At 37.1% G+C, this 15480-nt stretch overlaps 1 protein-coding gene across 6 annotated transcripts in view; it reads left to right on the forward strand.

Moving 5' to 3' along the window:
- The window catches only part of ZNF438 (zinc finger protein 438), a 52481-nt gene that overhangs the window by 21468 nt on the left and 15533 nt on the right, over positions 1-15480 (forward strand). For 5 of the 6 annotated variants that reach the window (XM_083867244.1, XM_083867247.1, XM_083867245.1 and 2 more), the window contains one exon: positions 10257-10313. The exons of the other annotated variant lie outside the window; for it this stretch is intronic. In XM_083867244.1, coding sequence (XP_083723370.1) covers positions 10286-10313 — 28 coding nt within the window. In that variant the 5' untranslated portion in view covers positions 10257-10285. The remainder of the gene's footprint in view (positions 1-10256; positions 10314-15480) is intronic. 6 annotated transcript variants of the gene reach the window in all.

The raw sequence follows: 15480 nt of genomic DNA on the forward strand, positions 1-15480 counted from the left end.
AACATAGTGCTGATAGATAATATTAGACTGCAAGAAAGAGATTAATTTAAATAATTCATAGAATATGTTGTCCTGTATATTTTCTAGGAAAGGTGTACCAATTTGAACAACAGCTGATATTTTATGTGCTTCTTGATGTTAGTCAATAAAGCACGTCACCAAAACCAGCCATGTCTGTGGAATATTTGTGTCTGTTTAAATTCTACTATTTGTATTAAAAATGTATTTATACGAGATTGACTGAAAAGTACTTTTATGTTCTGATTGTTCTTAAAATAAATGACACATTAGTCACTTCAGCCTAGCAGTTGCTTTTTCAGTTGGGTCAGAGCTCTGGGAGCTCCCATCCAGGGAACTGGGACATTCCGTGCAGCAGAATCCATCAAAGTGGTGACAGTCCTTTCCCAGAAAATGAGAGGGATGTGACTGAGCAAAGAATGCAGGCGAACAGCTGAACTTCTCTGCTGGGGTCTGTATGAATTAGTCTGGGCACTGCAGCAACAGAGAGGGCAGATGCTGCCTCTGCTGCTTGTGTTCAGCTCTCAGCTGCCTGTCACTTCCCTGGCTGCAGCTCTCACGAGGGTTCCAGAGCTGTAGTTCACATCTTCAGCCGTGGATATTGAGCTGCCCTTAATTATGCAAGATAATTTTGAGTGCGTTGGTTACGTGTTGGGAATTCTTTTTATCTACAAGTATAAAATTTACACAATATTCTTTAACACTTAAGGTACCTACTGTGACGGAACTTACATTAAATGTGACCTTTTAATTTTAGCACTAAATTTGGAACTCTGGGTTTTATGAGGGTGCTTCAGTGAGGTTATGTTCTAATTTGTCAACTTACTGTTTGATGATTCTTCCAATGTACAACAGTTTATTATATGCTTAGTAAGCATATAATAAATGCAGGAGGCAGTAAAGGAGGATGGAAGTCACATAAGGTGGAAGTTGCTTATGCTAGTCATTAGATTTTTACAGGGTTTTTAGGTGTGACCTGTTAAACACATATTTCTTTCTGGTGAGTTAAACCAGTAAGTAAATTTGTTAAACACAAACTCTTTTCTGATTCTTTCTGAGGATCGTGTTTGGGAATCATAAGATATAACTCATAGTTGAGCAATGTTTTTAATGCTGGGTATTGTTAAAAAAAAATAATCCAACTATTGTATTTGCATCTCTGGTTTTAAAAGTGTATGTGTTCTTGAAGTGTACTGGACACTCAAGTATCCAGAAAAACCCCATCCTTAGCCCTGAAACAGTCTGAGCTAGCAGTATTAGAGGCAGAGTTTGGGGCAGAATCAGTGTAGCACCAAAACAGTTGAAGCAGTTCTTACTAAAACACCTGATTTGTTATCTGGAATATTTTTTTACATCAGAGCTATCTGCATGGACTAGCTGTGTCTCCCAACAGTTACACATGCTCAAATGAATTCTACTTCTTCAGTAGAACTTGTAAGTTATTTTTGAGTTCAACTGAAGAAAATAGGCTTTTTCCTTTGACATAAGTCACTAAATTTTTCAGTGTATAATTCAAATTAAGAGATTTGATTTTATTTTTTTTTTTTTGAAAGGAATTAGGCCTTAGAATTTAGTTTGCTTTAATGGTCTTAGGCATGTGGCAGTGTTAGGTTTTTTGGTGCTAATACCATTTTCCTGTTCTTCGTTCCTTTAACTTCTGTCTCAGGAGTTTGCATGTGTGTTAGAGGTGAGCCCTTTTGAGAGGGAATTTAAACAGAAAGTTGTCAGTTGGTTGGCAGTTTGAATTTTTACATCTTGGAAGTACATCCCATCTTGGCCTAGGTCATTTATTGCTTGTTTGGGCACAGTCATAGTAAGTGGCTGTTATTTTTTATTTTTTATTTTTGTTTGTTAGTTCTTGGATGCTTGTTTTGCTTGGGTCTGTGAATACGACACATTGAACTTAAAAAAACATACACTGCATTTTATAAAGTATAGAGGATATTGCTGCACAATCTTTACAAATGCCATGGTGTGGCTTTCTTGATGTTTTAGGAAAATCATAATGGAAATTCTTATAGAAATAACTGTAGATTATGCTCTTATTTGATACCATGGGAAAATTGAGTACTATCTTCAATTTTGCAGCTGTAAAATCAGAAATAATTTTGTTGTTTTAGTCAGAATTTCAAAAGCAATTCACCTTACAAAGCCTGAAGTGGTTTTTTGCCGTTGTCAGCAATGTTAAGTAGAACATTAACAATATACCCAGACTATATGAAAATAATGAAACTCTGTTCAAAATCCTTCCTGAATGACACAGGAAGTTTTATCAGAGGGATGCAGATTAGTGTTGAAGTAACCCAAAATACTTCGGTCAAAATAGAAGAAGTGATTGACTATTTCTTGTTTAGTCTCTACAAAACTTAAGGGCCATCTGTGATTCTGTGAAGAATTCAGCATCACATTTCAAACTTAAATCAGTCAAATTGTGCGGGTGAATGTAGCTCTCAATCCTTTAATTATTAATGGAATTTTTAGCGCTGTGTTATCTGACACATTCAAATAATTTTTTTTTATATGTGTGGTTATGTTTTGAGGTATTAAGTTGCTCCAAAATATGTTGGGGCTACCAAATTAAACAGAATTTGCTCTCTTTTCAGCATTGCAGATCTGACTTGTTCTTTCTGTACTCTAAAATTAACAGACTCCTAAAGCTTTCACTGGAAGTTGGAACACTACTAGTAATAACTTATTCTTCAAATGTTAAAGTTGAGGAAGATAAAAAAAAAAACCAAGTGAAATACAACTAATGGGGTTTTTTTTGGTGTTTCCTTTAGTCCTCTTTAATTATTTTGATTGGCACCTTTGTATGTTAACCTCGTTCTGCTCTTCGTAATAACCTGGTCTTCTGTAGTGTAAAAATAGGTTATTCATTAAGCAAATAAAAAGTATATATGGCATTTTATTACAATATATCTTTATCAGCATAACTGATGGATTAAGTCTGAAATATGGGAGGTTTAGGTAATTCTGAAGTATGGTAAGAGCATTGCCATAAGAATTGATGGAACAATCTGTACTATGTATGTAGACTAAAGTTTGCTGTCATTTTCAGGCTATCCTTTGCTGTCAGTTAGTAAATACAATTTGATTTCTGAAAGGCAGTTTTTCAAGACTCATCCAGACAAAGCTGTAAGGCCAGTGTTGATCCTGTTATGAGCAGGGAAGTTGTACAGGATGACCTTGTGCAGTTTCTGCCAACCTGAATGATTTTGTGAGTAGATGTGTACACAACCATAGATGTTTGTCTAGTTCTGTGAAGTTTCAGTGTAACTCCACTGAAATTGCTGTTTAGTGTTTGTGATATTGTTTATCTGAAAAGAAAGCTAATGTACAGCAGCAGGTACATAGTGAGAGATAAAATATGTAGTCTGGTCTTATCAAATCAAGACAGTAATTAATTATGAACAAAAGTCAAAAAGTATCACAATTTAATCAGATATTGCAAACTGAAAACCATAGTGGTGTGTTGCCATTCTACTATGAATGACGTAACATATTGCTAAGAGAACTGTAAAACACATAGATTGTGTCTTATGAAACTGCTTTGTTGAGAATCCCAGCAAAGCTTCTAAGCAGTTTGGACCCAAGTGATAAATGAATGCTTAATTTAGAAGCAGGATAACATGGTGGTGTGGAGGAACATGAGTAGAAGGAACTGTGCTGTTTGAATCTTAAAATTAATTCTAGATTAGTCATTACCCACTAAGAATGGTACATGTTTCTGTTTCTTGTTTTGTTTTAAATACTAAGTTATTTGAATTTAAACTGCAAGAACTATCAACAGCATAGATTTAATGTAGTGTTTTGTAAAAACAAAATTTATATTTTCCAGAACTATTGTTTCTAGCTGTCCTAAGAATCAAGAACAAAATCTATCAATTTGTATTGATTCATCGTTTCACAGTTACTTTCACACAAGTAATAACCAACACTGTATTTTAGATCAGAAGCTTTGACCTTTTAATACTAAGTAATGGCAAAGATGTCTAACTCAGACATGAAATTTATACAGGTCTCCAGTTTGTGGCACTCAGAGCACTCCTACCAAGAGGGGATTTACTGGCAAAAACATAATATGAGAATCCATCTTTTTAAATTGGAAATTTGGGAAAAAGAGATGTTACTTTCTGACATTCAGTGAATTGTCTAATATTAGGCATAATAGTGACCACACTATTTTGAGTTTTTTTTCAGAATGGAGTAATTTTCTTAAATGGAAAATAGTTGGGGTTATTTATAGTACATAAAAACTGTTCAAGTCCACTTTATTTTAATAGACATACATTTCATAAAATGAAGAATCAACATTGCACCTTCTTTGGCCTTCTCTCAGTGTCTTTTTGAGAATTTCACTTTTATACATTTTTTCACAGGTCCTTGAATTTGCTTTTTCGGAGATAGTTATAGTTGCAAAATAATAATTAGTGAGACTGTATGCTAGTTTGTCCACAATAGTAGAAAATGTGTGAAACAGCCTCATCTCTTGTAGTGTATGTGCTAGTCTTTATTCATACATGTGAGAAGCCTTCAAGCTGATTTCAAAAGGCTTATCTCCTCATGAAAAGCAATCATTTTTCATTTGCCTACTATTTTAAGTCGAACGTTGATGTTGCCCTGTGTTGTTTCAAAAATAAGCTTTTATTCTCAGCAACATGTTACTGAAAGTGGCATAGAACCTGTCGTGTAGGCACAGTTCCACTCTGACAGATGGGCAGGGTGTAGGCTTGCCAGCCAACCATTCCCCACATCACCCAGCAGAGTATGAAGGGAAGCATTTTTGTCCAGGATTGACACTGTGGCATTCAGTGCATGTATGGCTTGAAGTTCAGGAAATGCGCTCGGACTGGTCCATCTCACAGGATGACCAAAAGTTTAAAAATAGCCTGGGTTTTAGGTTCTGCTGGGTTTGTACTGTTCTGTTTCTTTTTGTGGTTCTGCTGAAGTCATCTAATGGGCTCAGCCAAAAGAATTCTGCCATGGACACACATTTCTCTGTGATGAATTATCTAAGTATGGAAACATAAGCAGTGAGCAATTTCACACACGGTTGTTTGTGACTACATGCATATCTCTTTGGATATAGAATAGGAAGACTAGGATTAACTCCTGGTGTAAAAATATGTAAAATAGAAAGCATGGAGTAAATCAGACATTTGAGACTGAAGATGGGAGTAGTGAAATGCAGAATATTTTTGCAGGTTTCCAGAAATGCAAATCAGCTATTGCTTGATTATTGGGGTTTATGATTTTGGAGGGGTTTTTTATTTTTTGAACAAATTGGCTTAATGCCTTGTGCTTGATTTTATAAAGTAGCCAAGCACTGCAGGGTTTTGGCAAATACATTTGCTTGAACAAATGCTTTTGTGTATTACACTAGTCAGTCATTTGTATTGTCATTGTTTCTGTCATTTTTATCTTCCTCTCTATTTTTTCATAATTTCAAAATTTTATTCTTTTATTTCAAGTCTAACTTGGCCTTTATATGACAATGCATTTTGCCAATTTTCTTAAAAGCTGTGCTGATTCAATACATTCAGGCTTCTTGGGGAACTTGGTTTCAGTTGAAAAGTTTTTAAATTATAGGAAATACTGTTTGCATGGCACTCATTTACAAGATGGCATGATATGGGAAAGAACAGGTGTGAAAAATGAAGTGAATAAAATTTCTTTTGAAGTACAAATGGGCATTTCATAAGCTTCTGTCAGGAGAATGTCTTTTCTAAACTGTACTAAGTATTTAATTTTTCTTTTTAGCTGGATGTTTTCCTCCTGAAATTAAATTACATAATATTTGACTAACACTTTTTTACATGCTTAGTTTTAAATTAAAATTCATAATTAAGCTTAATATGAAACTACAAGATTTGATTTAATGCTTTCTTCCAGTGCCTGAACTAATATTCACTGCATTAGAAGGTGCAGTCGTCATTGAGAAGCTTTGTTCTTTTAACAAAAGGTACCAAAAATAAATTTGGTTAGGGTCATAGTGGTCTAGTTTAATACTGTTATGATAATAAGTCCTATAATTACTTTCAGGTAGTTCTTCCTTCCCAGAGGACGAGGTTTTTAGTTTTGATGTCTGCTTAAAGCATGAGGATGACAGTAAAATTAATGTCATAACCTTTACAGCCTATTTATCGCTTTCTCTGTAATATCCTAAAGGATTTTGTGTAACATCTAAAATAAATGTCTTAGTATGGACAAGCATCGAATTAGGTTAATTGGGTTCAACTGATATTCATATTCAGTGTGTCTATCAGGACACCTGTTTCATATAAAAGACCTGTGGGTATCTTCCTGTGAAAATTGCTTTTAAATTATTACATGTATATGCTCTGCTTCCTTTGGTTGTTAAAGACTGAGTTACAGTATGGGATTTTTTTCCAGTTTGCTTGCTATTTTTGCCTCTTAAGGGATAATGAAATTTATCCTTTCATTCTCTGGTAACATAAGCAATAGTACAGGCATGATAGAGCTTATTTTATAGCATTAAGAGAGATTTTACTTTCTAATTCTGTCCAGCTTCAACTCCACTTCACTTGAAATTCTTGTAATAGATTTCTTTTCATCTCTGAGTAGTCATCAGCAGATTTCTAGAGAACTAATTTGAGTTCTGGAGTACTGTGACTTGAATGATTTTATTTAATGTCTTACGGTAGAGTTACAAACTGAGCAAAACAAATTTTAAGATTATATAGAACTTTAAATTTTTAATAATTTTGATAAGCGCTCAGGTGACGAAGAATTTATGATATTGCCAGATAGAAATAATCCATATCACCTCCTGTATTTGGAAAGAGCCAGTATTGGACTCAAATATAACCAGGGAAGAGTGAAAGAACATCTGATTCTTCAGTATTCAATAAAAACATGAGGACACACTGAATTATTAGTTGGTGAACAACCTAAATTTTTTTCTGAATGTAAGAGTGTAAAAAAGGTACAAAATTTAATTTGTAGTTTTAGTTCTAAGCTTAGGGTTTTTTTGAACATCAGCATTTTTTTTAACGGGAAGTAGTCAAACCAAGCCAGATTTATAGGGAAATGGGGGAAAAAAAAAAAAACCCCAAACCTGTACAGGGCAGGTACATAAGTAGTTTTGTGGATGTTATAACCTTCAAATTCTGAAAGTTTGAATCAATGCACTGTACAGAACTTTTTTATAAGACTGTGTTTTATTTTTAGGACATGAATAAAATGTATGTAGATAATAAATATCTGTTAAACCTATTACAGCCTAGCAGAAAAGTGTCAGAAGTTGTCAGAGAAAGGAATAAAAAGACAGTATCACAGTTGATGTGTTTGAAAACAGTGTAAAACACAGGACAAGTGCACAATGTTTATGGTTTGTTTTGTAAACTGTTTATGTACAGTCACAGAAAACATGCTTTAACACAGCCATATGTATAAGGATGGATAGAAAAAATTTGAAGGGATGATAAGAATTCGTCCTGATTTCAGAATCTTGAGCTCTTCAGTTTTTCCAAAAAGAGCAGTTACTTGATAAGGTATCTCCAAATATAAAGTGTGATGAAAGGTTTTCATATAACAATAAATATACTATTCATTAATTTCTAAAAGAAATTATCAATGTTAATTGGAGAAATTATACTCTTTTAAAATTATTGGGATTATTATTAAGATCAGGTGATCAATGTCTTTGTCAAATAAGCACTGGATTTTCTAGGTTAATACTATTACTTTGCTGCAGTTAGAGTTGAATTCAAATCAGATACCTCTACAAAATGTTAGGGCTTTTATGATACAATTTTGTGTTGTAGTGTTACGGTTTGGGAATATGCCTGGGAAGACCATTGGAAGAATATCTGGAGCTTCTATTTTCACATAGTATTCTAAGAATTGTTGATCTGTGTCCTGAAGTTTGGTTTGTTATAATTGTAAAAGTAGATAGCAACTATAAATGGGGCACCCTCTTAACATGATGTAATGCTCCCATACACAGGGAAAGACCATGGAAACCTAAAAAAATGTGACTTTGAAATAATAATTGTGAGAAGCTTTATTTGAACATAATTTCTCAAATTGTTTTTGCAACAATATGTGTTGCTTTAAATATTTCAGTATGTTTCCAAGTGCCGTAACTAAGGGGGAAGGAAAACTTCAGGCTGAATCTCTGAAAAGCTGATCAATATGGCCGTAAAGAAGAATGCCTTACAATGTGGGTGACAGATAACTTGGAAACCCACACTGCTTTCTAGAAGTGTCTCGCTGTTCTGAAATTGCATCAGTGTGGCCTGTTCATTGTTGGATGTGCAGAGGGAGTTGTCTGTATGTTCCCACGACATCAAACTGCATTTAGATGAGCCAATGTGTGTGTGTGAGTGCTGGATCTGACAGCTCAGGGGTTGGCTGCTTAAGTACCACGGACAGAGGCTCTTTGAGGCAGTCGGGGATCTGCTGATGGGCAAACTGCTGCCAGGAGGTGCTGGTTATGTACCAGAGCTGCTGGTTAGGTGTGGCTCACAACAGAAGATACAGGTACCAAAGAGCTTCACCTGTTTGCTGTGTGAAAGGTTCCCTCACAGCAGTCATGCATGTTCTATGCTTTGATGTTGAACTTCTTGAAAATGGAATTGGTTTTCTCTTTTTTACTTTACTGCTACCTACAGAACCATCTTCTTCCCAGAACCTCACCATTGCTTTTTGAGAGGAAATTACACGATAGTAAAGAAATATATTCTAGGCTTATTTTGTTGGGTATTTGCATCAGTATTTGTGTAATGTATTTCTGTATTTAACCAAAACTAATCTTTGGTACTCCATGTACTCAGACGATGCATGTCTTACATGTTCTTTATGTAAGATTCTGCTGGCTGTTAAACTGGTCAGGAAAGTCAGCAATCTCCATATCTGTGCAGCTGGCTTTGTTTGTGTGAATGTTGTAGGTGTGCCCTGGTGTGAAAGCCTAGATCTGAGTAAACCCCCAAGAAGTTGTAGTTCCATCTGTGTCAGTCAGTGGACTTATCTGTTACTTTCCCAAAGCCTCAAGGTGCATCAAGAGAACAAGAGCTTTATACCCTTTGTGATGTCACATGTTAGTGGTGTGCAGTTGAACCAAACTATTAGGTGGCTATTCCAAAACCTAGGTGATTTAATGAAAAATAAATCTAAGTGGGTAACAACAGTTTTATGTTGTCGTTATATTATCCTCTGTCTCTCTTACCTGACTGTTGAGTCCCACTTCACCAGAGCTTGGACAGCACACTGAACTGCACTGGAAAGAAGTAGCCAACTCTTAGTTTACTGGGTGGCCATTTAGTGTAAAGCTGTTTTGTCAAATGTAGCGTGTCACATCTTGTTGTAAAGACCAACTGCACATTCAGGACAGATGGCAGTGTAATGTTTGGTTCACAAGAGCAAGGTAATATCTTCATTGTAGCATCCATGGAAGATTCTGCTGCTAAGAAAATTATGTGGGATCTGTGCAGTCACATAGAAGCACAATGGTTTGTGTTGGAAGGGACCTTAAACATGACCTAGTTCTGACAGCCCTGCCTGGGCAGGGGACCTTTCACTAGGTCAGGTTGCTCAAAGCTGCATCCAGCTTGGCCTTGATGAGGCATTCACAGCTTCTCTAGGAAAACTGTTTCAGTGCCTCACCGCACTTACAGTAAAGAATTTCTTCCTAGTATCTAATCTAAACCTGTCTCTTGCAGTTTAATGCCAATACTCTGTGTCCTATCTGTAGATGCACTTGTAAAAAGGTCACTCCAGCTTTCCTGTTGGCTGCCTTTAGGTACTGGAGGGTGCTATAAGGTCTTCTTGGAGCCTTTTGTTCTTCAGGCTGATCAGCCTCAGCTCTGTGTTCATAAAGAGATGCTTCAGACCTGTGATCAGCATAGGGGCTCTCCTCTGGATCTTTCCCAACAGATCCACGTGTTTGAAGGGTTTGAAGGATTGCTTATTGTCTGTGATTCTTCAGAATGCATTGTCACATTGGGATTCATGGCTGTCCTCTTTCCTGGCTTTAAGAAGGTTGTTTAATTACAAGAAGCCTAAATCAGTATTACACAGTGTTGAAATATGGAGAGCACATATAGGGGTCCAAAGAAACACTTGATTTAAATCTCTGGTGGTGTTTTCTGAGAGCTATGGAAATATTGGGATGCACTCTGAAATACAAGTCTGGAAACTATTGCCATTGTCTTGTTCATTTTTTGTTAGTTTGTAAGAAATTATCAGAGCTTCTAAGTATCTGTATTTCTTTCTAGGAACATTGTCGTAACTGTTAAAGGGCATAATGCAGAATCCGTTAACAGTTTCTGCAGGTATAGTATGCTTTCTATATTTTATTTAGAAATTAGATGCTTGTGATTCAAAATGTGGAAGAAATCACATCATTATTAACCACCGTATTACTTGTCTCTAGTATTCTGCTGTGATATGATTTGAAAGAAAAAGCCATTACTGCAGCATTTATCACTTTAAAGAATTACAATAGCTAAAATTGTTTTCTTCTTTAGGGTGTTGCTAATTACTGTTAACACCTGTAGTTGAAATTTGAAGTGCATAAATCTCCTTCTTTTTTGATTCAGCAGAATTAAGTATTCAGGTTTTAATAAAGTTTTTTAAAATCCTCCTATGTTTGAAAATCCCTGCTATATTTGATCCCCATATTAAATGGGGTCAAATCTATCTGCAAATTATGCTACACAATTAGCAGAAACAGGAAAATAAATATTAACTTAGAGTTTTTAAAATGTCTTTTCTTCAGCATTCCCATCCTTACTAATTTTTTTTGTATTTAATTCTTTCTTCTGTGTGGTCTCTTCAAAAGTTGTCTTTCATTTGATTTAGTTTTCACTAGGGTTGATGTCTTGATTTTTTTTCCCTCTTTTATTAGTAAGGGTATTTGTGTATTCTCAAGTCTCTAAATGTGTAGCTGTAACTTCAGATTCTTTTCCCTTTTCATCTGTGTCTCAATGCTAATGTTTAAATATGAATTTTAACATGAATGTCATTTTTAATGATACTTAAATGTGAGTGAATATTTGATGGGTATGACATCAGCTCTAATGGACCTTTCAGAACCATTGCTGGTTGTCAGTTAAGTTTCCATTGTTAGTGCTTATGTTGATTAAGAAGAGCACTATCTATTACTTAATTTGAAGCCTTGAGCTTTTACTGTCATGTAAGTTTATACTTAACCCATTTTGTGAAGACTGAGTATTTTTATGATGCTGTAATAATTCTGAGGAAGCTGTTCCAGAAGCATGTCATTCTAATTGATCTTACTGGATAACTTCTGTGTCTCTTGAGACTATTCCTTCAAGAAAAACAATACTTACTGTTGGGTAAAGCTGTCCACTCCAGAGTGTGCTCTACATTCCCATGCTTGTGACTGAAGTACTCAATTCTAATACTTTACACATTTATTTAGTTTTTCCTTTAAGTAACAGATATTTGACCCTGGTTATAGTCTTACATTAAAGCCATTTCTGAATACCGGTGGGAGAATATAGACTGTGAAGCTGTTTGCAAACTTAAAATTGATTAAACATTTGCTTTGAGATTTTTTGAAGGCTTTTTCTTTTTTCCTCTAAATCAAAATCTATTCCAGTCAGTATCCTGTTACTTGTACTCAGAGAGAATGGTAAACTTGGAAGTGAGCTTCTGTGGTAGAAGTCACAGAATAACAGAATACTGTGAGTTGGAAGGGACCCACAAAGATCACAGAGTCCAACTCCTGGCCCTGCACAGCACCACCCCCAAGAGTCACACCACATGCATAAGAGCATTGTCCTAATGCTTCTTGAATTCCACCAGGCTTGGTTCTGTGACAGCTTCCCTGGAGAGCCTGTCCCAGTGACCAACCATCCTCTGGGTGAAAAACCTTTTCTGAATATCCAACCTAAACCTCCCCTGACACAACTTCAGGCCGTTCCCTCATGTCGTGTCACTGGTGACCAGAGAAGAGATCAGTGCCTGGTCCCTCCTCTTCCCCTCACAAGACTGCAGTGAGGTCTCCCCTCAGTCTCCTCCTCCACAGGCTGGACAGACCAAGGGATCTCAGCTGCTCTGCACACGGCTTCCCCTCAGGGCCCCTCACCATCATTGTGGCTCTCCTTTTTATGCTTTCTAACAGTTTTGTGTCTTTCTTATATTGTGGCACCCCCCAGAACTGCCCCTGGCACTCAAGGGGAGGCTGCCCCAGCTCAGAGTAGAGCAGGACAATCCTCTCCCTTGCCTGGCTGTGCTCCCTGTCCCCCCAGGGTTGTCCCTCCTGGCTGCCAGGGCACTGCTGGTTCTACTTGCCATGGACCAGGACCCCCATGTCCCTTTCCATGGCACAGCTCTCCAGCCTCTCATTGCCCAGTCTCTACATCCAGGCTTGCCCAATCCCAGGAACCGAGTCCAGCACTTTGCCTTGTTGACCTTCATGTGGCTGGTGATTGCCCAGACCTCTGATTTGTTGAGATCTCTGCAGGGCCTCCCTAGATCATGACCAGGAGCTGTATCAGTATGAAACAATGATATTCTACAAATACACTAGTCTCTGTATATTTTTTTACTATGATACTTATTTGTTTTTATATCAGGTACCATTTGTTTCTTTGATGTAGCACTTTGCAAATTTGGAGGATATTAGTAATTTGTGATGATTTATGTACAACTCTAATGTTAGTCCATTTCTTAAAAATAAAATTTTGGAAAATAGCTTATATTGGAAATGGCACCTATCCATCAGTTACATTCGGTGTGGCGTATTTGTCAGTGTTTCTGTACTTTGAGTGTGCTCATTATATTTTAGTTAAGTATGGAAATAATGATTAGTACAAGTTCTTTGAGTGAGAGCTAAGCCCTTCACTGCTGCCATTTGTCATGTAATAGCAGGTGTTTTGTAATTTGATCCATACTCCTTCAATACATCTGTATTTTTCTCAGTTTTGAAATATTTTATAAGAAGGGTGACTATCTTTTATGTAGCAAGCAATTGTAACACCATGTTCAACTAGATACACTTTTCTGAACAACATTAAGTATCTAACTTGTCAAATTTTATTTTTTTCCGTGGGATTATGAAATTATAATTTCATTCATATGACAACTTAACCTGACAACAATCACTGAAGCATTATATTTGACTATTCGTACTTATGTTAAATATTTATTGTTGAGCAAGTGTTGGTATTTTTTATAATGCTCCATAATGTTGTACAATACCACTGTGCCTTAGTGAACTGAAATACCATTGGCATTGTCAGATTTAGAAAATGGTTTTGTTAAATGACTCTAACATGAAAGAATTCTATTATCTTAGACAAATATTTTGCAAAATAGAAGACTGTCCTGGTTTATTTATCTAATAGATTTCGTCTTTTTAAAATATATATTGGAAAAGGGTATCACACACTAAAGCAATAGTTTTGCTCTTTGAATATGTTTATTTTAATTTTTTAGAATCATAGGTCAAGTGGGGCTCTGTACATTTTGTATCCGTGTTAGTATGGTTGGTTAGTGCTGGGAGATCTCAAACTTCCATTAGCCTTGTAAATGTGTTCCTTAGCATCAGCTCTCACTTTGCTGGAACCCCTGCTGCCTTTATATCATTAACATAAATGCAGGTGCAAATAGCATTTATGTACTTTGATAGAAAGCAGTTGGAGACGTTTCACTGTGGGACACGACACTTTCAGATTGTGTACATCTGTTCAAATAATGTATCCAAGCCAGTGACATGAATGCAAGGATAAAAACATCTGCCCCTGAGACCACTTGCCATACAGCAGATGCTTACATCTTTATTTATGCAGATGGCTTGTGTGATGAGCTGAGCAATGATGAAAGCGAGAAAGTTTGACAAAGATTTCAGGGTATTCCTTGGGATGGGAAAATACATTGGTAACAGTGCTTTGTTTTCATATGTCTGCTGAAAGAAGAACATTTAGTGTAAATACTGGTGCTTCTATTAACATGGACGTGCCGTTTCGGGCACTGACTAGATTAACACAAGATCAGTAAAGGATTTATTTTTTTTAATCTCAGGCACAATAATTGTACTACAGTTATAGAAGAAGCTAAATAGTTTAATAGGAGTAATTACTTTCAAACGGGAAGGCTCAACTGCTTTGCTTTAAGATGCTCTCAAGTTATACAAAACATTGAATTGACTGAGAAGTTTGCAGAGGTACAATGTTTTGAAATACTGCGCAACTCATCACACAGTTGTGCGGAGGTTGGGTGCGATGCTGTCTGTACCTGATTCCGCGACTTGGGGGATTTCTCAGGACACACCGTATTTAGCATTGCAGAATTATTAGGCAAATGGAACAGCCTGTGTGTTGTTCGAAGCAGACAGGGGGGCAGTGGCCGTGCATGGCTCGGAGCGGGGGCTGCGGGCACGTCCTGGGGGCCGGGGCGGGACGGGCACCGACTCCCTCTGCCGGCTCCGCTCCGGGCCCCGTGCCCGCCGCCCGCACGGATATGGACACGGATATAAACATGGGCACGGGCATGGACACGGATATAAACATGGACACGGGCACGGCGGCCCATCAGCTCCGGGCCGGGGCTGCGGCGCACGGCGGGCTAAGGGCAGCATCATCTCTGGCCCGCGTTCCTGTTTCCATCCCCTGGTTTGCCTGCACCACTGCCGGGCTTTGCTGATCCATTATCACCTCCCGGCAGTGTGTTCCACGGTTCCTTTCCAGCACATCCAGCACCTCTTGAGAACCAGCGCTGCCTTTAAACAGCGTGATGACTAGCATGGACAAACTAGCAATGCCAATAAGCACTGCAAATAATTGTAATTATGCACTGGGGGAGGAAAAGCAGTCAGATACTGTAATTTGTTTTCTGCTGCATCCTACTGTCAATAAGGTCTAGCTGTGTTCAAGTTCAGCAGCAAGTGATAATTTTATATGTTATGAAAACTAATGTTTGCCTAGCCAGGACCATAGTATTTCAGAAGATGTTTTAGTTTTCCTATGCTATACAGATCCATGTCTGTCTTTGAAAAACTATGCATACCTATTTGAAGCACTGTGGAGATCCTTTAATATTTATTTTTGTTTTAATCTATAGTGGAATTAGCTACAGGTAGCAGTGTTTCACATATCTCAGCCAGAGCTGGACAGTTTTTATGAAGAAATCTGTCTCATGAAAGAAAATGTGGCAAAACTAGAGCAAACAAAAACCTTAGACAGGAATTCCCCATTTAAAACTGAGACCACTTAGGTAATTTTCAATGAAATTACCTATTAACAAAATCCCACAGAAGATACTCTCCAACTATCCGCTAAGTTTTAACAATTGTTCTGGCTGTCTCTTTGGGGAGTGATAAATTTTGTGTATAGTTTATAACAGAAGACTCAAAATAGGTCAAGACAAGATTGGCAGTCTTTTGATCCTCTGTTCATGGAGGAACACTTTTGAGGTTTGTATTATGGAAGTCACCATGCAGATGTTTTCAATGCCTCAAGTAAAATATGGTTG

The sequence above is a fragment of the Zosterops lateralis genome (genome assembly GCF_965231275.1).
Source record: "Zosterops lateralis genome assembly, chromosome: 1".
NCBI classification, from domain to species: domain Eukaryota; kingdom Metazoa; phylum Chordata; class Aves; order Passeriformes; family Zosteropidae; genus Zosterops; species Zosterops lateralis.